Source organism: Amblyomma mixtum, chromosome 2 (assembly GCF_055824585.1).
Source record: "Amblyomma mixtum isolate Tamu chromosome 2, ASM5582458v1, whole genome shotgun sequence".
Lineage (NCBI taxonomy): Eukaryota > Metazoa > Arthropoda > Arachnida > Ixodida > Ixodidae > Amblyomma > Amblyomma mixtum.
This window is the reverse complement of record NC_143013.1, coordinates 24,496,783-24,520,669: the sequence shown is the minus strand read 5'-3', so window position 1 is coordinate 24,520,669 and position 23,887 is coordinate 24,496,783. Positions and strand designations below refer to the sequence as shown.

Genomic DNA, 23,887 nt, shown 5'->3' with positions numbered 1-23,887 from the left:
TTTTTTGTTCGTTTTATTTGTGGAAATCCCTCAGGGCGAGTAAATTTCATTTATAACACACTAGCATTCAAATGAGTGCTGCCGCATGGCTTCAAAGGTAAGCTTTAAACACTCTTACAAACTTCTACTTCACCCTGAAAGATGCCTGAAAGATTAAATAACATCATTCTCACTTGGTAGAGAGAGGGTGCGGTAGATGGTCCTTGGCGATCACAAAATGAACAAGGGAGGGGAAAACCTCAGGTTGCTGGAGCCAACGTTTCGACAAGGGGACTTGTCTTCGTCTGTACTTGGAGTTCTTAATCAGTTTAAAAGCCTCACCCCTCCAAATGGTAGCTGTCCTGGTTAGATTAATTGGTATAGTGACTGCCTCAGACAAGCGGAGTACCCGGGTTAGGGCCCAGACTGATACTAATTGTTTTCAGGCGGATGTTTATGAGTAATTACTCCCTAGTTTTAGGTCTTTGTGAGTATTTGCAGGCAGGGCAGTTCTAGCATTCATCGCTAACTGAGCAGTGTATACGTCTGAACAAGCTGCTCTGTGTGTTTCTTCTTTGCAGCTGAGCCTAGTTATTGGCAACCTGCCTGTGCTGGATGGCCAGTTCTTCTGTGCTTTCACGGCCTTCTCCAAGACCTTGGAGACCAATGCCACCCGCTTGAGCAACGGTGTCAGCTGCCCCACCCCGCACACAGACTCCTTGCCACCGATCCCTCCAGGAGAACGTGAGCGGTCCCTTGCACATGTTCACCTTTCACCTTCATGTTCACGTGCCTAATGTTTCTTTTTGTACTATGTTGTTAGGGACATCAGCAGGAAGCATATGATAAAAAATTACTATTTGACCTTATTTTCATGAATGTAATGTGAGGGGGAGTTTGAGAGGTCAGCAAATTTTTAAAATATATATTGTTATTATATCACACAATCTCAAATTTTTAAGACCAGCCATAGCTGAGGGCCCACAAAAAGAAAGAAGCAAAAAAAAAAACTGGTGACAGGCGTACATTGGAATTGATGCAGTGGAACCACCTTCTCTTTGCACTCGTATGCCTCACACTTTGCCCTGATGTCATTAAAAAGCTGGCTGCTGCTTGTGGCTTTCAAGCCTGGCGGCAAAGATTGCTTTAGCCACCTTGAAAACCTTAGATAAAAAAAATAATTTACATTATGTTCATACATTAGTTCCAAATGCAACGCAGGGGTGTATTCTTAAGCATTATTTGATGTCTTGCGCAGAATTTCGCAGCATTTAAAATTTTCTGCCGCAGAAAGTTAGGGGCCTTAAAGGGCCACTGCCCAGGGTCCGGACATTTTTGAAAAACAAGCCCACTGCATAGATGAGGCATCGAAGATAACCTCTGCAAAATACTAGAGCCATGCGCGCCCCGAAAAGCTGCGAAAATTCAAATCAAAGCCCGTTCGTTCTTTCCTTCCTTCAAAAACGGGCACGGCCCACTACTCTGCACCCCGCTGACGTCAAGGGGGGCTACTTTCGCTAAAGGCACTCCATTGGTGCATCGTTCTGACTGACGGGAGAAGGTTGGGCGTAGCCTTGGCGTCGCGTCGTCTGCACAAGGCTTTCCGCAGCGCCTTCTGTTCTGGCTCATGCCTACAAACCCGCATGAAGGAACAAAAAAAAATAAACTGCGGAGGGAGCGTGCGGCGACAGCCTTGAACCCTAGCCATAAAAAGTAAAAAAATAGTAAAACTGAGGGAGTTGGTTCGCCCCCCCCCCCCCCCCCCCCCCCCCCGCCGTGATCACGTCACGAGACGCTCTGCGTGCGCACTCCCTTCTCAGTTTCTTTTCTTCTATGCGAGCCCCCCAAAACAAGGTTTTAATTAGTAGTGCAGCAGAGCCTTTCCCTCGCTCGCCCACTTCACCGCTCCGCACACACACTGCTTATCTTTCGTGCATCTTGCGTACGCCTTGACTCCAATGAATGACATATGCTTTGGAGCGGAGAAAAGACACAAACACACAGAACACAAACACGCATGGAGAAAAGCAAACGGGCGGTTGCCGGGTCCGCGCTTCGCCGTGTGTTTCGAACACAACCGACTTCCGCCCTTCCGCTCGTGAAACGGTGGGGAGGCCTAAAAGAAAATGAAAGGGTGGCTCGTTAACTGGGAATGACAAACAGATGTATGAAAGGATGCGCTCGCTAACAAGTCTAGGTGGTCGAGCCGATCGCGCCTCTCGATCGTTCAGTGTGCGGAGAAAATGCAAAAACCAAGAAAAGAATTCTATTGAAGGCGGGGCCATGACGTCGCCCTGTGACGCACTCCACAGACACCACGCCTCCGGCTTACACCGGAGAACGAAGGGGTGATTTTGCCTTGCCGAGCCTACTCGACGAGGAGCGGGAGAGAAGAATTTCGAGGAGGGAATGGAAGGAGAGGAGGCTCGCTGAAAGAGAGGTAGAGAGTGTCTGCTGCGCTGGGGTGGGCACGGGGCCTTTAAGCCTGAAATACATTGGAAGTGCAATTTTGCAGACCCCAAGGAAGAAGTTTAAGCACATCTGAGTGAACTTTGCAATGGTGCTGAAAATCGGCATACCACTGGGGCTGTCATGCCACATTTGCAAAAGATGGGCTATTCAACAACTTCCTACAACTGAGAACGGAAGGCAGCTTTCATACAGACTATCATCCTCTGTTATTTGTCTGAGCTTTATCAAGAATTAATTCAAGGAGTATGCAATCGAAGCTTGCTGTTTAATAAATCAAGCTGCAGTGCCTCAGTCATACTCGTATGGAATGCATCAGCAAGGCTCAATAGTTTGAAGAAGTCCTGATACATTAGCCACTACGAATAATTTATGTATTTCTCTCAGTGCACAAAAGGTTTCCACTGCTCCCAGGTTCATTTAGAAACAACAGTGGGCCCTTGTTGAACTAGGTGCGCTTTTGCATGGTTGAAATGCAATAGTGCTTGTGCAGTACAGTTAATGAGCTTCTTATTGATTTACATATTGTGTCGGTACTAATGGATTCTTTTGCTTCATTGTCTGTCACAGTGTGGTTACCTCCTCCAGGGCTGCATTGTTATGCATATCATAAAAAGCACTGTTTTGTGCTCTTGCTAACAAGTGCATGCTTTGCAATAGGCTACCTTTACTTGTCTCATTTTTTTTTCCCTCAACTTTTCTGAACAGGGTGTTATCTCTTAATACATATATTGGTGATGGTCATTTCACTGCAGATCATTTCACTGCCAAGCTGTCTGTGAGGATGAAAAGCAACCCGGACTTTGTCGCCACGAACTTCACCTTCTACGACTGCAGCACTTACACATCGTAAGTACTTGCCTAGGGCTCAGGGATTTGGTCTTCGGGCACTTCTTGTGTGGGTTTCACTAGAAAAGAAAAGAAATGAAACAAGTTTTTAAGTAGAGAGCTAATTCAGTGATGGAGGCGTTCTTTCTTTCTTTCTTTCTTTCTTTTCAGCAATTTCCATCATGTAAGCTGGAAGTAGAGCTTTGTCCTCTCTTTTGTTTGATTCGCACTCAATTGCGTTTTTGGTATAGTTGTTTGTTTAACGGAACCTGATCAAGCAGCTATTTTGCTGTACTTTTCATTGAATTTATGGAAGTCGTTTTCATATAGTCAAAGCTTTAACATAACTGAGTTTGGAACATTGTAAGTACATGCTGCGTCCTTTGTGGTGAGCTTAACATGCACATCTCTCTTTTTATTTTTATTGAGTTATGTTTATTATCTGATTTTGTCCAGAATGGTGAGTTTTATTTCTTAAAACATAGAGCAACATTCTTTCAGTCTTTCAGACCTTTGGCGCGCAGTTTCGTCAGATCCTACCTTGAGTGCCTGTTGTGCGTTTTTTTTTCCTTTCTTTCTCTTTTTTTCTGTATATTCTTTTACTTTGAAAGTTTTGCCTGAGCTTTGGCAACCATTTTGTCATGCTACATGCATTGCAGGGACAGCTTACAAAGTGATCAAGTTTAGGCTGTCATTTTCATCATCATGATCATTATTTTGCTGGTGTTCATGACTTGCGCAGGTGCACCGAGTGTGTGTCCAGCTCCTTCCCTTGCGACTGGTGCGTTGGCAGGCACCGCTGCACTCATGACACGGGAGAAAACTGCCGCAACGACATCCTCGTCACGGGTGTATCGGTGAGAACCGAACCTTTGACAGTCTTCGCCGCTATGGGCCCATTAGCAGGCCGGTGGGGAACATATGCATGCCCACTATGCATACCCACCATGCACACCCACAATGCACACCCACCATGCACACCCACAATGCACACCCACAATGCACACCCACAATGCACACCCACAATGCATACCCACTATGCACACCCACAATGCACACCCACAAAGCACACCCACAATGCACACCCACAATGCACATCCACAATGCACACCCACAATGCACACCCACAATGCATACCCACTATGCATACCATCCGTTGCTGAGATGCTTTCACCCCCGTGTGGCACCGAAACTGGTCCGGGGGCTCCACTACAGCTTATATTACACAGTCGCATCATGACGCTTATATTTTAAAACGGTATATTAAGCACAATTATACTTACGTGAAGGTATAACTTTGCAGTTTGTGTCGAAAAGCGCATCTGTAGTCAGGTGCAAGTCAAGAAAAAAAGTGCCTTTTCCTCGTCAGACACCTTTCCAGCCAATGGTATTGGCCGATTCTCATGAACCTGCTATTATAATAATGCAGGGAGCGAAAGATGAAAGGGAACAGTCTCTTCCCTGCACTGTTGGAGGTAGTCCCCTCCCCCCCCCCGCACCCGCATTGACTAGCAGGCTCAGGAAAATTGGCCAATACCATTCGTTGGAAGGCGTACCTTTGACGGAAAAAAGCCGCATTTTTCTTGTCCAACTTCGGTAGGCAAAAAATTATGAGGGAATTAGTGCGTAGTTGCTCTTTTTTTTTTTTAAACGCAAGCAGCGATCACATGATTGCTTGTGAAGAATCTTTCATTGTCGTAAAGCCTTAGTTTCTCCCTTTCTTCCACTCCCCTAATTTCGTCTTGAACAACTGCAGAGCGTTGGGCCAAGCATTCGGTCAGGACCAGGGTTCTGCCCACGGATCAACGCCACCACTGGCATTGCCACTGAGATCCTTGTGCCGATGGGCATCAACAAGCGCATTCAAGTGAAGGTTGAAAACATCCAAGTGAGCACCCCTTTCATCCCTTCACGCGAACTCACCTGCTGCTTCTAACACGCACCTCAGAAATTGCAAATTCCTCTTATGTGGATCCCTTTGTTTATTTCTTCAGCCTTTCATAGCGTCTACGAGGTTTGTGTGCCAGTTCAACATTGAAGGCAGAGTGAAGCAAGTGAATGCACAGCTTCTGGGAGACACAATATACTGCGAGAATATGCAGGTAACCTCACTCTACTTTTGGTGCACATTTGCTGAGACAGTCTACTGCGTTCTCTGCCTTTGAAGCAGGAAGCCTTTTCCTGTGCTGTGCTGAGAGTGTCACCCGAGTGCCTCTTCTGAAATGCTTGACATTTTTTCTTTTAACTTGTCTTTCTATGCAGTTTAACTACGGCACACAGGCCCCGAACATCACTGCTGCCTTTGCAGTCATCTGGGAAGGCAACAAGCCTTTAGACAATCCAGAGAACATTCACGGTGCGTTCTTGACATTCTTTTACCTTTTCTTCACTGTTGGTGCAGAACAGCCGCTCTCTCTCTCTCTCTCTCTATATATATATATATATATATATATATATATATATATATATATATATATATATATATATATTCATCAGAGTTTATACTTTCCTTTGGTTGTGAGGGTATCTGTGAAAAATTGATAGCATGTCATTGTTATCATGTCATTGCTAAGTGATGTTCGCTGCTCTCTTCAGCTGCTACTTGAACTAAAAAGAGTTGTAATTATGTGAACATGAGCTACGAGAGTGGCACTTTCAATGGCAGTGTCTTATTCTGAACGTAAGTTATTGCCAGATGCAGGCATTGAACATACGAGGTTTTAAGAAAAATGCCTCAGGGATAAGAGATTAGATGCGGAAGAAACTAATGGGTATATAGAGAAGTGTTTGCTTGATATGAGGAGTATTAGGCAGGGGTCTGAGAAAAAGGGAAAAAAATTCATGGACATGGCAGTGTGCTGTCGCGATTTGAATTTCATTATGTTAATTTTTGCTCGCTTTGTTAGATGTGGTCATCACACCCATGCATCAGCTTTGTGCTGCTGCTGACGAGTCCTTCTTTCTTCCTTTCTTTTTTCCCTGTTGTCAGATTGAATCATTGAGTATGTAAAAAAAAAAAAAAAAGTTGCACTGTCCTTCTGTGATTCTTCATTAAAAAAAACTGGGCTGATCCCAGGTATATCATGGCAGCACAAAGACGCCTCCCGTTGATCTTCAATTAACCCTGTTCTGCATCAGCTGTGGTCACCATATCCCTATGATTTTCCTTCTCTTGGAATAGACTCTATTACTTTAAGGGCCCGGTAGTTATCTGTTGGGCACATTACAGGAAATATGAAGTATCGTAGGCGAAAAAAAAAAAAAATTCCTGTTGAATTGAAGTTCAGGTAGTGATAACAGGCACAGTCTACACTCTCAGCTGTGAAAAAGCTTGCCCGGAGTGCATGTGGCGAAGCTAGAGCATGCATTTTGTGCGCCTTGCAGTTCTCGTGTACCGGTGCGAGAACATGTCCGAGAACTGTGGCCTCTGCCTGGAGCTCCCGGAGAAGTACGCGTGCGGCTGGTGTCAGCAGAGCAACTCGTGCAAGGTGCAGGACCAGTGCGACGGCCACGCGACCAAGTGGCTCGAACGCACCCAGACCTGTCCCGACCCACAAGTGACCAGGGTGGGTGTTGAGTGTCACCTTTGATGGCAGCCACGTACAGGCTACAAGACGTGCTCAGGACAAGCGAGCCGATTGAATTGGATTTGTGTCACACACACACACCGTCACATGTTTAGTGTGGTCCGCAGCATTGCAGGTTATAGCATCGGTTAATTTCATTCTTTCTCTCGATCTCTTTTTTTGATTTTCTCTCCCCTAGGAAGCTGAAGATAGTATTTGATCCTGGCAGCTGAACGAGCAATATCTCTTTTGCAGGTTGCATGAGCTTCTTTATTGTCATTGCCGAGCAGGCGACATTTATATGTGCATTCCTTATAGCATAGAAAAGTTGTTCATAGCCAGCCTACATCTGCCTGCTTTGTCTTTGTGCAGCCACTTTCTCTTTTGCAGTTATCGTAATTTTAAATGTATTTTTTTTTTTTGTACAAGAATACTTTGTCTGCTCTATGTTTTGTTAACTGTTCCAGTGAAGTATGGAGGAAATTTATCGATAATAATAATAATGTTAAAGTGGTGATAATAACAAATTAGGGTGGTACTATCGCGCTCAATATGAGTTGCAACGCGCGGTCATCGACCGGGGCTCCTTCCGTGGTGTGCCCCCTCCAAACAGTCGCTCGGAATTCTGGGAGAAACTGCTGTTCCAGGAAACAACAGCACCCCCGCTCAGGAAAAAGTTTCTCCCAGAATTCCGAGCGACTGTTTGGAGGAGGCACACCACGGAAGGAGCCCCGGTCGATGACCGCGCGTTGCAACTCATATTGAGCGCGATAGTACATGCTGTTCTCTTGCAGTTGTCTGTCACCTGTGTCATACTTTAGGCATTGCGTTAGTGACTTGCTCCTTGCTATCTTTGAAAATGCTTCTCTGAAAAGCTCTTTCATGGCAGACCACAGTATTAGCTTACACAACCACGCAAGCAGATGAGTGAAAGCCAGAAAGTAATAAAGCAGAGCAGATTGTATGATCATTGGATCTTTCAGTCATTTCACATTGTGAAGATGGATAAAGTGTCATTACATCTTGCAACCTCTGCTCTCTTGTCTCCTTGTGCAAAAGTTGCCTAGTGCAGGAGTTGGCAGAATTTCATAACTATGTCATCAGAGCTACAACAAAAATTCAGTGTTGTCTTATGGACTAAAACTTAACTTAGAAACCTCATCTCTGCTCCTGTTCTCAACCCAGATAGGAATGTTCTTTTTTATGAAATACAAGTGGCATGGTAAAGCAAATGCAGTTAGCCATGCCCGCAAGTACAAGGCTCGTGATACTTGTTCACAAATACATGGCAGCTACTACAGTTGTAGCCAAGGTTTAAAGGATACAGCCAAGGTTAAGGAAAGATAATGTGAGACACCTGTACGACTTGTACTAACGCCACATCCTGTGTGCACAGATCTACCCGACGTCGGGACCCTGGGAAGGTGGCACCAACATCACCATCGAGGGCTACAATCTGGGACGAGTCTTCCAGGATATCCAGAACGGCATCCACGTGTCCAAGGAAGTGAATGGAGTCTCCTTGGCCCAAATTCCCTGCATCCCCCACAAGGACTTGTATGTCAAGACTACTAGGTGGGTCTGTGTGCTTCACAAGGGAGCTCCGAATGTCCCATTTCATGTTGTTTAGCCACCAAGTATTCAAGATTAACACTTAGCACAACTGTATACAATTTTTGTTGCTGCTGTCCGTGTGGTTCTTCTGTTTTCTCAATGCGCTGAAGCTGTGTGCTCCTCATGAGCTGTTCGCAGTTCGTGTGGTGAATCAACCTCACATGCAACACTGCCACTTGTGAGGTCACGTGATAGGTGTGCGACGCAGTAGCGGTAGTCATTGTTGCGCTATTCACATCTCAGAAGCAAGCAACCATTGCCCAGTCTTTCACCAAATAAACTTAGCATGATGCAAGCAGTTATTTTTAGTTCTTTCAGGATCATTCCATAATTTGAACTTTCAAATAATGTGTACACTTTTACCACTCCCTTAAAGTTCGAGTTTACAAGCTTTTACTGTAGAAACAGTGCTGGCTGATTACATCGTATTTTTCAAGCATGGCATCTGCACATCAATGTTATGATGGGTTAACATACTTTTTCACTTGGATCAAGCAGAGGGTGTTGCGTGACTCCTGGTTTTGCCAGAAAAAGATAATGGCATGCGTTTGCATCAGTTTCATAGCAAACATCCTCAGCGCCATTCTGGCTGACCACTAATAATGGGAGCAATAAGAAAGATTTTTTGTTTTTCTCCCATCATTCAGTGTAATAGAGGTGGTCGGTTGTAATTATAGAGGTGGTCGGAAACATTTAAGGAGCTTCAGGCTTCAAGCTAACTGATGCTAAGCACTGCAGCAGCAGCCTTGTGGTCTAAGCATCTACCTCATATAGTCGTTGGGTTCGAGCCGCTGTGCTGCTGGGTACCCATCAGTTTTCTGACGGGTTCAAGCGTTTCCTCAGCCTGGTGCTCAGCCCTCTCTGGAGTTTGCTGCCTCCTACACATGCAGACCAAACACATTAGCCATGGTGCTTTTTAGCCAAGCTGCCTTTGAAGCTTAGAAGCAGCATCAAGCGTCGTCATCACATTTCAGAAATGCATCCTCGATACTTACACTTACTTCTCCAAGGCCCGTAACCTTTAGCCACTTTACATTTCTGGTGCTTTAATTGCGCCATTGGAAAACTCAACCTGTAGCATGTTGTGCGCCTATGCTGACCACTAACCCTGTGTTCGGCGCTCTATGGCTGATGTGCTCTTGTCCCGTAAATACTCATCAACTTACTGGAGGCATGTTTGCCTTGTTTACCCTCTGCAGAATTGTGTGTGAGATCGAGAGCCCCCGCAACCTGACGACGAGCCCCCCAAGTGGTACCATTTCGGGGCCCGTCATCGTCAAGGTCCTCAACGACTACACGGCCAAGTCAAAGCAGAACTACTCCTTCGTGGTCAGTGCCCCCTTTCGTACTCCCGAGTTGCTGAGCGAGGGAGTTTATTGATCCTGTGCTCACTCCTGGCAATGGCGGTCTCTTTGCAGAACCCACGAATCACCTCGATAAATCCGAGCAAGGGGCCGAAGTCTGGGGGTACAAGTCTGCGCATCTGGGGTCTGCACATGGACGCTGGCAGTCATGTGGAAGCATTTGTTGGGGGAATGCCCTGCCAGATCATCACGTGAGTGCTTTGGCTACTGCCTCTTACCATAGTGGATTGGCACGTGATTCAAGTTCCTTTAGAAGGTGCCCTTAGCACCTTTTGCATAGCTGCCATCATGGCACCAACATTACTGTGAGCTGCAGAAGCTTGTTGGATAAGTGGTGAATTTATGCTGCCTGCTTTGTTCCCATTTGTGTCGGAACTGTTGCTACAGGGGCACATAGGTGATGCCAAGAAGGTTTCCCGCGCATGTATTGCCGCCTCTCCTTTTTTTCTATTTAGCTCACGAGGAGTTCGCTTTCTCGTGCCTTTGCAGGCGGGAGCAGAACGTGGTCAGCTGCAACACAAGTGCATCTACCACGTTCAACGAGGGCAAAGTTCGGGTCAAGTTTGATAAAGGGCTGCGCCTCTTTGAGGACTACATTTACCTCTACGTTGAGGACCCCGAAATTGAGAAAGTGGAGTCCGGCTCAGCCAGGCACTCCAGTGTCCCACGAGGGATACCGAGGTGAGAACTGTGCTGCTGGCCAGGGCGTTTGTTTGTTTATTGTAGTCATGCTTGTGGAATATGGGGAAGCAGGACAGCTTCCACAGGAGGCTGAAGAAAAGGCCACTGTTTTGTTGCATGTGTCATCACTTTGGTGTGTCCTTTTGGGCTGCTGACCATGGCTTGACATGTGACCCCCTGTGGCTTTTCTTTTTGGCTTTTGAGGGTGCCTCTAGCCATGGTGGGTCTGCTTGAACAAATCAAATTCTCTTACGAGTTACTGCTGCAAACTGCAGTGGCTCACTGGCTGTTGGGAAATTTCGCTCATGAGTTCTTGGATTCACTTGCAACTGCGATAGCTACATTTTGGTTATGGTGAACTGCAAAAAATTCATCTGCAAAAAAAGGAAGTGGTGAAAATTAATGCACTGCCTTTCACTGTGGCATGTTTTGTAGCAGCGGGTGCAGCTTTAGCACATTAAAGTGAAGTTATTGATATGCACACTTTGATTTTTGACGTTTGAGCAAGGTAACTGATCTTTCAGCGTGGTTGGAGAGCGAGACAGAACTGCTTCGTAGTGATAACTGCATGGGGCTGTGTCTCTTGCTGTGCAGTGGAGGCATCACGGTGACTGTCAAGGGGCGAAACCTAAACGCAGTTCAGGAGCCGATGATGTACATCACTCTCGACGGCGAGGAACACTACAGTGTGAGTTGCCTGCTTGAGTTACTTTCTTTTTGTTCATTCAGTTCTTGCTCATGCCGACCTGAATTTTTTTTTTCTGCAGTATATGGCCAAACTCACGGAACATATGACAAAAAAAATTTTCTAAATTACATTCATGAGTATTGAGTGATCTACTTATGTTTTATTTGCAGCAGCTAGTGCAACACTGTGTCAGGGTAGATTAGCCCTGTTAATATCTATATACTGTATGCTTCTGCCGCCGCGGTGGCTCAGCGGTTATGGTGCTTGGCTGCTGACCCAAAAGACGCGGGTTCGATCCCGGCCGCGGCGGCTAGAATTTCTTTGGAGGAGAAATTCTAGAGGCCCGTGTACTGTGCGATGTCAGTGCACGTTAAAGAACCCCAGGTGGTCGAAATTTCCAGAGCCCTCCACTACGGCTTCTCTCATAGCCTTAGTCGCTTTGGGACGTTAAACCCCATAAACCAAACCAAACTGTATGCTTCTAACCGTATGTCTAAACAAAGGGCTTCAAAGATACCTAAAACGTTATGCTGCATCCCCCACAAGACTCCCGTATTGAGTTTTTTTTTTACTTTGGTCGCTACTTCCCAGGGACTGAAATGGGGTTGCATTTTAATCTACCAGTTCCTTGACTTGAATTTAATTTAATTTAGATTTATTCACTTTTAATGTAAAGTGCACTGTACAAGAGGTACACATACACATACTAATTGAAATTTTTTTATTGTGACCAGAAATCGGACATGTGCAGTTGCAGACTGAATTTTTTTTTAATTCCAAGCATTTGGAGTTTTACGAGGATGGACTTGCCAATATATCTGTGGCATGGCTCATAACATGATCCGCAGGTCGCACAGACAGTATCAGTGGCGGTGACATGTAGTTGCTCTTGCCCAAATACAAGCTATTATTAATGTCCCTTGTGGGCAGGTCGTGACACGGGGAAAAATTAGCAAGAGTATCTTCCGACCGATTTTGTCTCTTCAAAATGATTCTTTTAAACTTTGCAGACTGTTCACACTGTTCAATAGTTCGATCTATTTCTCAGGTTCTGTGAAAAGTCATGGGGCGAACATTATCTTGATTGGGCTCTACACCATGATGATGTGCCTTTGTAAAAGGCTGGTTGGCTTAATGAGCTGATGCGCTGTACATGCCTCTGAGAAGGCAGCTTCCACTCCTTGCCTGACTGCTCTGGGGTGAATGCCAATGCAGAGATGCATCCCAGACTCGGCCCAACAGATGAAGTGCAAGAGCCCAGCGGTGCCGCGGGAGAAGCTGCAGTTTGGGGGCAACCCAGACGTGCCCGTGGAGCTGGAGTACGGCTTCCGCATGGACGCCGTCGAGCAAGTGCGCAATCTGTGGTCCTCCAAGGGCTTCCCGCCTTTCCAGATGTTCCCAGACCCCGAGTACTTCCCGTTCACCGAGAAGGACCAGATCAAGTACTACAAGAGCGACTACCTCACCATTAATGTGAGTGGGGCACGGCATTGGGTATGCTGTGGAGTTCATCGTTCAGCACAGATCCGTCTACCTGAAAAGAAAAAAGGAAATTCAGGACATCTCACAGCATGCTGTGTGGAAAGGAGAACAATGGGGGATAACCTTGAAAGACAAAAAGAGAGCAACTTGGATTGGAGATCAGGTAACTGGTGGACGTCTATTAGGGTGACAGATTAAATTTGAAGGGACAGCAGACGTAGTCCAGGGCCGCCATAGGTCAGGCAGGTGGGTGAAATTTGGAAATATGTGAGGATAGGGTGGCCGCAGCTAATAATGCAGGACGGCGCTAATTGCAGGTTAACAGGTGAGGCCTTTCCCTTACAAGGGTAAAAAGAAAAACTGTTGGGGGTGAAAAATTAGTTCTGTTATTATATTAGCGCATGGCAATCAAGGCAAAAGCAAATGATTTGCAACATGATATTGCGAATTTACAAGGAAGAACTACTCTGCATGTTTGATCTCATTCTGCCCCATCAATCACATTGATTGCTGCTCATTCTGCTCTGTTTTTTTTTATATTCAGTAACTATTGTATATAAAAACTGCAGGGTGTGTTTTGCTTAGAGTTGTGCATCTGATGTCTGTTTTGTATTCTGTCTTTTCCTTGCTATGAGCTCAATTTTTTTTTGTGTATTTGTTGGTGAGTAGTGCCTTTGAGATGCTGAAAATAACAGATTATGGAGGACTTCCACTTGTTTGGCATCAGCAACCCGTTAATCAGACGCAAATCAGTTATTCTCTTTCGAAGGAATAAAAAACTGACGGAAGATTTAGTGGGGTTAGGCCAAATGCGAATTAGGTAAGCTAGCAGTTCAATTTTCACTTCGGTTTCGGTTAGAGGCTTGGTTTTCAAGGTCAGGCTGGCTTCAGACAAAGATTGGCAAAATAGGACTTCAGGTTCAATTCATAGATCGCTGGGAGTCCTCGTACCACTCCTGGTGCAGTGATGCAGCGGTTAAGCGATGCACCACTGTACTGTAATAGCAGGTGCTGTCATCGGTGGGACTTATGAGTGAGACCCAGGTTGCTCATCCCAAGTTACTTCTCACGAATAATCTTTTATTTAACTGCCACTTGCCATGGTGGGAAGTTTGCTTACAATACAATGGGCAGGTTGTGATGATGTCACAAGCTCATGTGACCCAGCCCACCTACCACCTAAGGGGGGCCACCTAGGGCAGGTTGACCGTAACATGGTGGGCACACAGAGGGAGGACTAAGCGACCATTAGATAGCTGCACTGCACCATTAGATAACCTTAGTCTGTGCCAGTTCGCTGCTCACGGTTGTCTCTCTCTCTCTCTTTCCTTTTCCAGGGCAACAATCTGGACCGGGCATGCCAGGAGTCTGATGTGATTGTGCGCATTGGGACCAGCATCTGTAATGTGACTTCGCTGTCGCGGGTGCAGCTCACCTGCCGTCCGCCGACGGACCAGCCGCCGGCCCAAGACCGAAACGGGAACCCGGACCGCAACCAGATCCCACAAGTTGTGGTATGCAGTTTTCTCTCTCTGTCTCTTTCATCCCCTCCTTTCTTTTTTTTCCCCTCTCTTTTGCTGCCTGCCTCCCTTTCTTTCAAACAGGGCCATGCTGAGGTTGCACAAAAGTGTGGAAGCCCTCCACTGGGGCACCCCTTCCGCCCTTTCTTCTTTCACTCTCACCTTCCTTTCTTCCCTTACGGCATGGTTGAGGTGCCCAGCCACTGCACTCTTCATTTACTCAAAACCAATAAAGAAGAAGGAGCAATGAAAATCAAAAGCAGAACAAAGACAAGAAATTGCAGTTATATATATGTATATTTGGAGGCAGCTTTCTCTAGGTCAGCAAGGGCTGCCAGTTGAGGGGGGTTAGAGGTATTCGGAGTCAACTTACACGTCCTAATATACGGTAGTAAGTGCTATTCGCAAACTATATAAAATTTCGTACGCACCCCTATTTTAAACTCAAAACGAAAACAAAGCTCAAGAATAATATTCTTACGTAAGCAATTAGCTGCTGCGTACAGACCGTCTGAAGTATCCAGTGTCAGTTGAGCTAGATTCTATGTCATACCATCACCCACTGTCTTGTTACGTTAATCTAGGCACTTGCATACTTTCAGCAATGGGCTTAAAATGCAGTTAAGGGTGTGTTTTTCTTTCTTTTGTTGTATTTTGCTCACTTCCAGGGTTCTCCATGTCTTTATTCAAATTTAAAAGCAGTCTGTGCATAATTTCTCTACTTGCCCTGTTGCACACTGCTTCATATTGAGAGGGGATCAGATATTTATGGCTCCATTGTAGTTTGATGCATGTATTCTTCTGCCTTTACCATACTTTACTACAGTGATATGCATGGGACTGTCCTGGCATGTGTGTTTCTCACCTCTTTATTGCTCTCTTCATTTTCTTCTTTTGTGCTGTAGCATTTTGCTATGCCTTCATTGCCTTTACTTTTATTCTTTCCACTTGGGGCCCACATCTGTTTGCATTGTTTCTGTTTTTCTCCTAAGGCAGTGGGTGGGGTGAGCTGGGGCTGGCAGCCTCATTGCGAGAGGTCTTCGGAAACTGTGGCACAAACATGACACTTGTATCCAAGGGCGCCAAATGTTGTTTCAGGTGGTGTGCGGCAATCACGAGACCATGCTCGGTTGGCTGCGCTACCACCGCAGTTGCCCCCCACCCTTGCCTGCCATCACAGCTGAATAGGGATGAAGCATCTAGAAGATTTGAGCCATGCCGACTGCAGGCAGTAGTATTCGCTTCGCATGTGCTCAGCTTTTTTTTTTTTCAGCAATCTTTTTAGCGTTACTTTCTTGCTCGACACCTGATCACATTCATTTGTGTACCCCAAGATTTCCTGAGGACAGCACTTTTGAATGCATGCAGTGATCTGGGGCGCCTCTGCAGCCATCGAACATGCTTTATGTGGCCTGCGAGGGCAGATTGGCTGCAGAGAAGGAGCTCTGCCAGTCACTTTCTTTCTACTATGAACAAAATTTATGGGATCAGCGTTGTAACAAATGCTGCAGAAATGCTTTCTGACTAACATGAGGGAAGGCTCAACAAGACAGCATCAACACAGCCGTATCATCTACAGTGAAGGTCATCAAAGTCAAATGAAGGTCACCAAGTAGTCTGTCACAATCTTAGTGAGAGCATATGCGTCAGTGAAAAGCCTCAAAGCAAGGAAGCACTGCGCATTATTTGAACTGTTGGAAATGCCTACTGTACGTGGCAAGATAACATCATGGCGTGTCTTCAGTTTTTGTTTTGTTTTATGAGCTGCTCACTCTTCGTATTGCTTTTCTTTCTATGTTATTAAATGCTTGATACTCATCTTTGTCACTAATAAAATGTAAGAAAATGATGATGTTGAGTCTAGCTGTTGAACACGTAGCACCGACCATCACAAGAGCTCCTGCCCCCCAGCTATTAGTTAAATCTGACAACTTCTGCCGGTTCTGTTTAATGCGATTTGAGTAGTGGCATGCATACTGAGCTGAAAATGTATTTTACACATTATGTCTGACATCATGCAGCACTGACAATGACTCTGGATCTCTTAAAAAAAAATTTTTACAATGTGAGTTTGAGGCATTCCACACAGCCGTGATTACTATAGACCTGCTGTATTATTGAAACACAAAAGGTAACAGGACACCGAGGGCGAATTGAAGTTGGCCTATATCGATAGATTAGTGCACTCTAATGACAAAGAGCGCACTTTCGCTGAAGGCGTAGCTTTTTCTAAGCTAGGAAAGGGGCAAGACATTAAATGCGAGGTCCTTTTTAATGTTTATCTTGAAGCATTTTGAACTGCTTTGGAAGTCGAAAACACAAGCTTCATTCTCTTGAAATGGCACATCGGAGTCTCCACATGATCACCACTGACTTTTTGGCTGCCATTCAATAGCCTATTAGCCAGTGCATGCAAATGCCATGCAGCAAGTCGGTCACCATTCTTTGGCTGCTGGGTCAACATCAACACTACGTCTCCATTGTGCCAAAAGTTGCCAGTTTTATTTGTGGCCATTACAGGCTTATTTGAATACAGGGCCTGGTACAAAAGGTGTACTGGTGCCTTTGTGCTGGTATTTCAATGCAAGTTAAGGGCACCCACAAACCTGTAGAGCCTTTCTATAAGCTGCCTATTAGACACCCTTTTTAGGCCATTCTTTTTACTGAACGAAATAAAAGGCTGGTCACCGTGCTGTGTCTTGAAGTTACTAGCATCATGACAAACCATGATAACTCTTGGAAGGTTTAGGGGTACAGCTGAGGGGGGTGACAGGAGCAGACTTATTGACGGAAAAGAAGTAACACAGTGCCTTGCATTGTGGTGGTCGCAGTTTGCCATTTTACCGTCTTTTTTTAAAAAAACTGTTGAAGCAGACCACGGGAACACACTTCAAGTTTGGTTAAATTATTTGGAAATCCCAGAAATCTCAAGAACACAACACTCCAGAACAAACAAATTTATTTGCATTACGAAAACTTGCAAGGCAGAAAGTCCAAGTACGAAAGGGATCTCGTACCAGGAATCCCTTTAGAAGGCTCTTCACATTATAGGTAAAGGGTGGTTATTGTGAGAAGTTACAAAAGAAAGAAAGGTTTATTCTCAGATCATTTAATAAGTGCCTGGTGAAGTCATCGTGAGGGAGCGCTAATGGAAGATTCATCTTGATGAAGCTTGTTGCATCACATCGAGCGCTGTCGTACCAGGTTTGAGCTGTAAAAGCAACTTTTCAGTCACAGTCAAACAATGTGTATTTGTCAAATAATGTCTGCTTATCAATACCTGGAAGGTTTCTTTGCTCAGAGGCTGTGGCAAACACACTGTCAACAACAGTTTCTAGCTGAGCATTTAGGCAGTTTTCCATAAGGGGTACAAAATCATAAACTTGTGAACACATGAAATCAACTAGCAGAAAGAATATTTGAATATACAGTCGTGCCTCAATAATACGACCCCCGTTAATATGGATGGCACGAATTATAGACTTCTGCGCACCAAACTTTTTCAATGTATTTACACCTCGTTAATATGGAAATTCGCTATTCAGACAATGGGCAGGGTCAAAATGCACAGTGCCCATTAGGGCCCATATATTTTTGTCTCGTTAATATGGACGGTAATGAGAACAAAATCTCTACTGCCCCAACCAGGACACCACAGGAATGGAAAAATGGCTGAGTGATGGCCGTTTATTTTATTTCACGCTTTATTAGTGCAATGTTGCATAATCAATGCGCCTCACAATTTTTGGTATTTAATGAATGACTGTAATGAAAACTCCCTCTGTAGATTGTACCATGCAGAAATCAGCATTCAGCAGTGGTCAGCCAACTGAGTGCTGATTTGTAGTAGTGAGCGCTTCATTATATGTGAACAGTCACAGTAGTAGTTTGGTCATTTATCTATGAGTGGCCATCAAGCACATCAATACCACTAGGCTGCTTCAAGCTGCACCACATTATTTCAAGCACATTGGTGATGTGGATAGTGGGCTTGTACCTCTCAAAATTATGTCCAAGTTAACTTCATTGGTCACCAGTATGTGCAAAAGTAAACCTTAATCATAGCATGTTCTTCTTCCTTTGCGATTCATTCGTAAGCACAACTCGCTTTACAGACTGTATTGCTCGGCAACCAATGTCCATTTTAACGAGGCACAACTGTTTCTCACTGATATGCTGAAGCACATTATGCGTGACAGGATGCGAATTAGCTTTTGCGTATACTTTTCTGGAGGCATCATCAATGTCTCTGCTTGCATGTTTGTGATCAGATAGGTTTGCTTGTATTAATTGTTCCTGAGGCTTCATTAGAATCTGGTTTTTCCACATTTTGCATGTTGCATGCTAAATAGCGAGACACATCACATGGGCAGGCTGTTGGAGACTGTCATCAACTGGTCATGCTGGCTATGACGTGCAAAAGTTATAACGGGCTGCATTACACAAAGGCAAGCTATGACTGCTTTGCGTGGCGAGGCGCTATGATAACAAAAAACTGCTGGAAAGCACAAAAGTTCACCATCCTTTCATTTTTTTCTTAGCATTTACAAGGAAATAAAATTTCAAATAGCTAGGAACATGCCTGTTGTGTATTCTATGAGAAGCATAGCTTCACTATATTGGTTGTTGCAATATGCAACAATAACACCTATATTCGAGGTGGCCTTCTTGCCATGGGCCTTCACTGGCAACAGCCATTTTATAGGGACTTCAATTGGAGCAGAAAGCCAGTCACTGTTAAGCACATTGCCATGGGGAAGGGTATCTGTTCTGGCTTCGGCGAGCGTGTATTCAGATAAGTGCCGCTTATCTGTGTGTTCAGCAGCGTCCGCTCCGGGGGACGCAGTTGTTGCTGCGACGCACGTCTTTTCTTTCCTTTTTGTCTTTCCTCTGATCTTTTAACACTATTCTATCTGCACGTGGCAGCAGTGGTGGCTCGGCTCGAGCCAGTAGGCAGGCCCGTGCAATTTCCTTTTCATCCTTCTCTCAGTCACAACAACAACAACAGCACATTGCCCTCAATTGTCTAGTCTGATTCTTCAACAGAATGCATCGGCTCTTATGTGAGAGGAATGGCACACCGGCTACAGCACAGTTAGAGCAAAGGAACAACATAGCCCTCAAGTTCAGTCACTTGTAGCGACTCAAGGAGAAGGTGGTTATGATGTGGGGAAAGGCATTCCAGTAATCTTGTCCAACAGTGCAAAATCCACTCTCGTCAAGTCATATCTGGTGCATGCGCACTTGGAAAACACACTTTGATGCACACAGTGTCAAAACATGTTCACACAGCTGTCATCAGCATATTAATTTGTAAGTAAGGCAAAAAATCCCGAATTTTTCTTTCCTTTACATCAAGATTGTTAATGATTGTGACACCTCACACGTGTAGAGTTCCTAAACATTATGAACTCTAGATGTTTGTACCACAACACCTGCCATTCGTTGTAGTTAAAGGCACACTGGGAACAGGTTTATCCAGTCTTTGTTCTTGTAAAATTTGATCATTGGTGATGACATTTTATGGACTTATTGATAGCTAGTTAATAATGGAGCCCCAGAGACCTACTACAAGCAAGAAACCGTTGGCAGCATTGCAGTTTGTTAAAGTGGTTGCAAATCATTATAGTGAAAACAACCCACGGCAGTGATACCTGTATTTCATTTTTTGCCCTTTTACAGCGCGCAAAAGCCAGTTTCAATTGATAGTAGCCTCTCTATCATTAGAACGCACTAATCAGTCAGTCTAGGCTAGCTTCAGTTTGTCCTTGGTCTCCTTTTAAATACACAGCAGTGCTGTACTGTCATCGGAACAGTACTGAGCAAAGAAGGTGCAGATTTATGTTCATGGTAGCCAGAATTGAATATCAAATAAACCATTGCAGCTTCTTGTCTTGTTGCACCCTTCGCTTAAAACTTTTGTCTCTTGCTCACAGCCAATACATGGACTTCATTTGTTGAAGACATGTACGAGAGCACTGTAATCCTGATATGCAACTACGCTCGCTCTGTGATGTTGTTACTGTCCTTTGGCAGTCCTTGCGAGTGGTCACAGTTCCTGCAATAAATTAGTTTCAAAGTATTGCATTCCTTCCATGGCACCTAAGCCTAGAGCAAGCTTTTAGAAGCAGAGCTCACCTGTGCATGCCGGCAGCCGTCAACAACATCTTGCCTCTGGGGCACTGAACAAGTTCTCTTGGCCCGTATTCCGGTATTCCGAGTGTGACGAGGGCTCTTACAATTGTCTGATAACAACACAGTCCTGGCCTTATGCTGCTATCTGAGCTGAGCCTTTTCAAGTGGTTTGATAAAATCTCGGCAGCAACTCCTAAGTAGCGTCTTCAGGGGAGCAAAGCAGGTTATTGCTGGCAAACAAGTTCTTTGGCACGTGTGGGGTTCATCACACCCTTTCTTATCAGATGTAGCTTCGTTCCTCTTGGCTCCAGTTCAAGGTTTCTGTATGCTCTACAGAGAAATGTGTTTGATATATAGACGCATGGAGTGGCAGTGTACACCACTCTTATTTTTGCTGATATTGTTCAGCAATAGAAGACCAGTTAATTTAGAGCACTTTTGTGATGTCAGTACTACTCTTTTCTCACCATCCTACATCTTTCGTTTTTAATGAGCTGTTTTTCTTTCGGAGCAATTTAAATACATATCTCAATATTCAGTGTGGTTTCCATGTTAAAGTATAATATTTGAGCTTCAAATAGCTTGCCAGAAGCTTGTTGACAAAAGGATGTGCACATTTTTAAAGGGAATATTAAAATAAAATTTATTGCTTGCATTGTTTACGGGAGTTCAGTGCAAGGGGCATTTATTCTTTCGCGTGTGTGAGAGCTTTGTACATATTTTACACTTGCTGTGATTTAATTTTTCTTTTTATTAGTATGTGCTAGAGCTGCTGTATTAATTGGTATTGTTAGCATTCTTGTTTCCTTAGCCCCTGCTTCGTGTCATTCATGGGTAGCAGTTCTACACGTGCAAAAGGGCTTTTCACAAAGTAATTGTTGCTTAGCTTAAATATGTTCGGCTGAGTTTTTGAAGTAGCCGTTACCTCTGACTAATTTGTTGTAATTCCTTGGAGCTTTCCACCGCGAAGTCTCCCGATGTTTGAAATCAGTGAACCTCTAGCTTACTTGCTGTATTCAGTGTCACCCCAGCCTCACCGGTGCCGCTTGTTGCCTTGTGTGAACCAGGTGGAGGTCGGGGACAAGCTCAAGTTCACGATTGGCCGCCTCAGCTACGACATCCCCGTGGGGCCCGAGAGTGCGGTGCCCGTGCCAGCCATTATTGGTGTCAGCGTGGGCGTCGGCGTGCTGGTGGTCATCGTGTTTGTCATTCTCATCGCGTACCGCCGCAAGTCCACCGAGAGCAGCCGTGTGCTCAAGACCATGCAGGAGCAGATGGATGTGCTCGAGCTGAGGGTGGCCAGCGAGTGCAAAGAAGGTGAGTCACGCCATCTGTAGCCATTTGTAGTGTGTGAAAGGAAGGAGGCACCCAGCTCAGGGGTTTCTAGGTTTGACGCCCAGGGTCGAGGTTCTGAATCAGCTTTTCCAGTGTTTGTGTGTGGTTGTGTTTATGTGGTTTATTTTTGTGTTCTTTTTTCACCCCACTGTGTTTTTCATCACCTTGGTTGCCTTTCTCGGGCCTACCGGACACAACATCCTTTCGTTAGCTCATTCACCAATTTCATGTCGTCATCGTCGCGGCCACCTGCCTTGATTGGCAGGTGACCAAAGTGGAGAGGGAAAGAGAGGAGGCGACAGGTGCCAAAATTTGAGAGAAAGTGGGAGGGGAAGAGAGGGTGGGATGTGATGGGTGGCCTAATGGTTTGGGCGTCAGCCTTGGCTGTAGGAGAGGTGGTTGGTTCAAAACCCACCGGCAGAGAGCAGGGGTGCAAGCATCCACTTGTCCAATGCCTGGCTTTTAATTATTTACTGTAACACACAACAGCTAATGCTGAGGCATTCTTGTTATACACTTGTAACCGTCCTGTGATTTTTATTTTTGCTTTTCTTTTCTCTTTAGAATTTCTGCTATTGCTCCATTTCATTTTTATTTTGTCGGTTTTTCATTCCACCATAGCATAACTGGAGTGGGCTGCTGGTCACCTGTATTTACCTTTTTTTTTTTACTTTTTTTTCCCAAGCATTAAGAACATTACCCTGATTGAGGCAGTTGATTTGTTTTTGACACCCTTGACTTTATGGACGTTTATGCCAGGGCATTCTTGTTTTTAGTGTCTTCAATTGCTTGGATATTTTATATAGGAGTGGCGTTGTAGCTAGTAAGGAAAGATGTAGAAAACATAGCAGGGTCGTACTATTTTTAAAGATGCATCTTGAGGAAAAAAATGGAAAGCTTGGCTTATGCCACTGAACAGAGTGCAACACAGCTGCTGTAGAACAAAATAAAAGCGAAAGACTCACCTAGAGTTCGTCACATAGCACCCACTGAGTATGTGCCAAGGAGCAATAAATGTCCTAAAGGTATGAAAGAGAAAATACACTACAGTGAGTAAAAATTGTGTTTATGTTCCCCAGCTCTGTTTTAGTGTTACTTTGTGTTTGTTTCCCCTTTCCACCCATCTTTTTTTTGTTGCTGGCTGTAGCACCATTTTTCCCTCTTTTTCAGCGTTTGCTGAGCTTCAAACCGAGATGACTGACCTCACGAGCGACCTGACGGCAGGGGGCATTCCGTTCCTGGACTACAGGGCATACACAATGAAGGTTCTGTTCCCCAATGTGGAGGATCACCCAGTGCTCAGAGACATGCAGGTCAGTTAAGAGACCCCTACTGCAACCCCACCACCCCTGCCCCTGAGTCCCGCTCATGTGTAGTAGTAGTTCTTTTCTTGCAATGTGCTGTCATTGTTGCTCCTGCCATGTTTGTTAGTAGGCTTGTATTTTTATGGGGGATTTGCAAAGCCAGCGTGGGCTGCTAAGATGAAGGTAACTTGCAAGACGATACAGCACTGTATTGTCTTGTCTTTCTTCGTCCTTGTCTTAGGAGTGCGCTGTGTTTTTCCCCAAGATCAAGGTTTTGTGTATGTGACACCATTCAAGCAATGCTTGTTTGTTTTGGTTATTTTATTTTATTACCACCTGTGCCTAGGCCAGAAACCAGGAAAACTTTTTTTTTTATGAAAAAGTGGCAGCAAAAAATTTCAGCAAACAAATTTATGGCTGCATGTAACGGGAAATGGAAAAAAGAATAAAAGGTAATGGAACAGAAATGTGACAGCAATCTATGAAAAGAGATTAGATACGGCAGTCTTAAAAGCATCGCTGTTAATAATTTTTACTGTGTTTCATACTGTATCCTGCTACTATATATTGTTTAGTCTATCTGTAGACAACAAGTATGTCTTCCTCAGTGTATTGTATCATATTGTATTGTATTGTGTGTAGCCAATGTCGGTAGTGTGTTAATTGCCAAGCTCATTTTTAAAAACAACGCGTAATTGTGTCCGTTACAGATCGATGCTGTGAAGAAGCAGTACATGGAAAAGGGACTTTGGTACTTTGGACAGCTCGTGATGAACAAAACATTTCTCCTTCTGTTCATCCGAACTCTGGAGTCAAACCGGTACTTCTCAATGCGTGACAGGTGAGCTCCTTTCTCATTCCCCTGTTTTAGGGCTTCTCTCTCAGCTTAAGAGTGCAGCAGGTTATCTAATAAGTTTAAAAA

At 44.7% G+C, this 23,887-nt stretch overlaps 1 protein-coding gene across 6 annotated transcripts in view; it reads left to right on the top strand.

Moving 5' to 3' along the window:
- Window positions 1-23,887, top strand: part of PlexA (plexin A) — a 329,472-nt gene that overhangs the window by 289,953 nt on the left and 15,632 nt on the right. For all 6 annotated transcript variants that reach the window (XM_089570875.1, XM_089570874.1, XM_089570873.1 and 3 more), the window contains 17 exons: window positions 561-723; window positions 3,204-3,297; window positions 4,019-4,133; window positions 5,033-5,164; window positions 5,271-5,378; window positions 5,539-5,632; window positions 6,661-6,842; window positions 8,239-8,417; window positions 9,656-9,785; window positions 9,875-10,011; window positions 10,310-10,501; window positions 11,096-11,189; window positions 12,405-12,662; window positions 14,009-14,185; window positions 21,394-21,643; window positions 22,832-22,974; window positions 23,676-23,806. In XM_089570875.1, coding sequence (XP_089427001.1) covers window positions 561-723; window positions 3,204-3,297; window positions 4,019-4,133; window positions 5,033-5,164; window positions 5,271-5,378; window positions 5,539-5,632; window positions 6,661-6,842; window positions 8,239-8,417; window positions 9,656-9,785; window positions 9,875-10,011; window positions 10,310-10,501; window positions 11,096-11,189; window positions 12,405-12,662; window positions 14,009-14,185; window positions 21,394-21,643; window positions 22,832-22,974; window positions 23,676-23,806 — 2,579 coding nt within the window. The remainder of the gene's footprint in view (window positions 1-560; window positions 724-3,203; window positions 3,298-4,018; window positions 4,134-5,032; window positions 5,165-5,270; window positions 5,379-5,538; window positions 5,633-6,660; window positions 6,843-8,238; window positions 8,418-9,655; window positions 9,786-9,874; window positions 10,012-10,309; window positions 10,502-11,095; window positions 11,190-12,404; window positions 12,663-14,008; window positions 14,186-21,393; window positions 21,644-22,831; window positions 22,975-23,675; window positions 23,807-23,887) is intronic.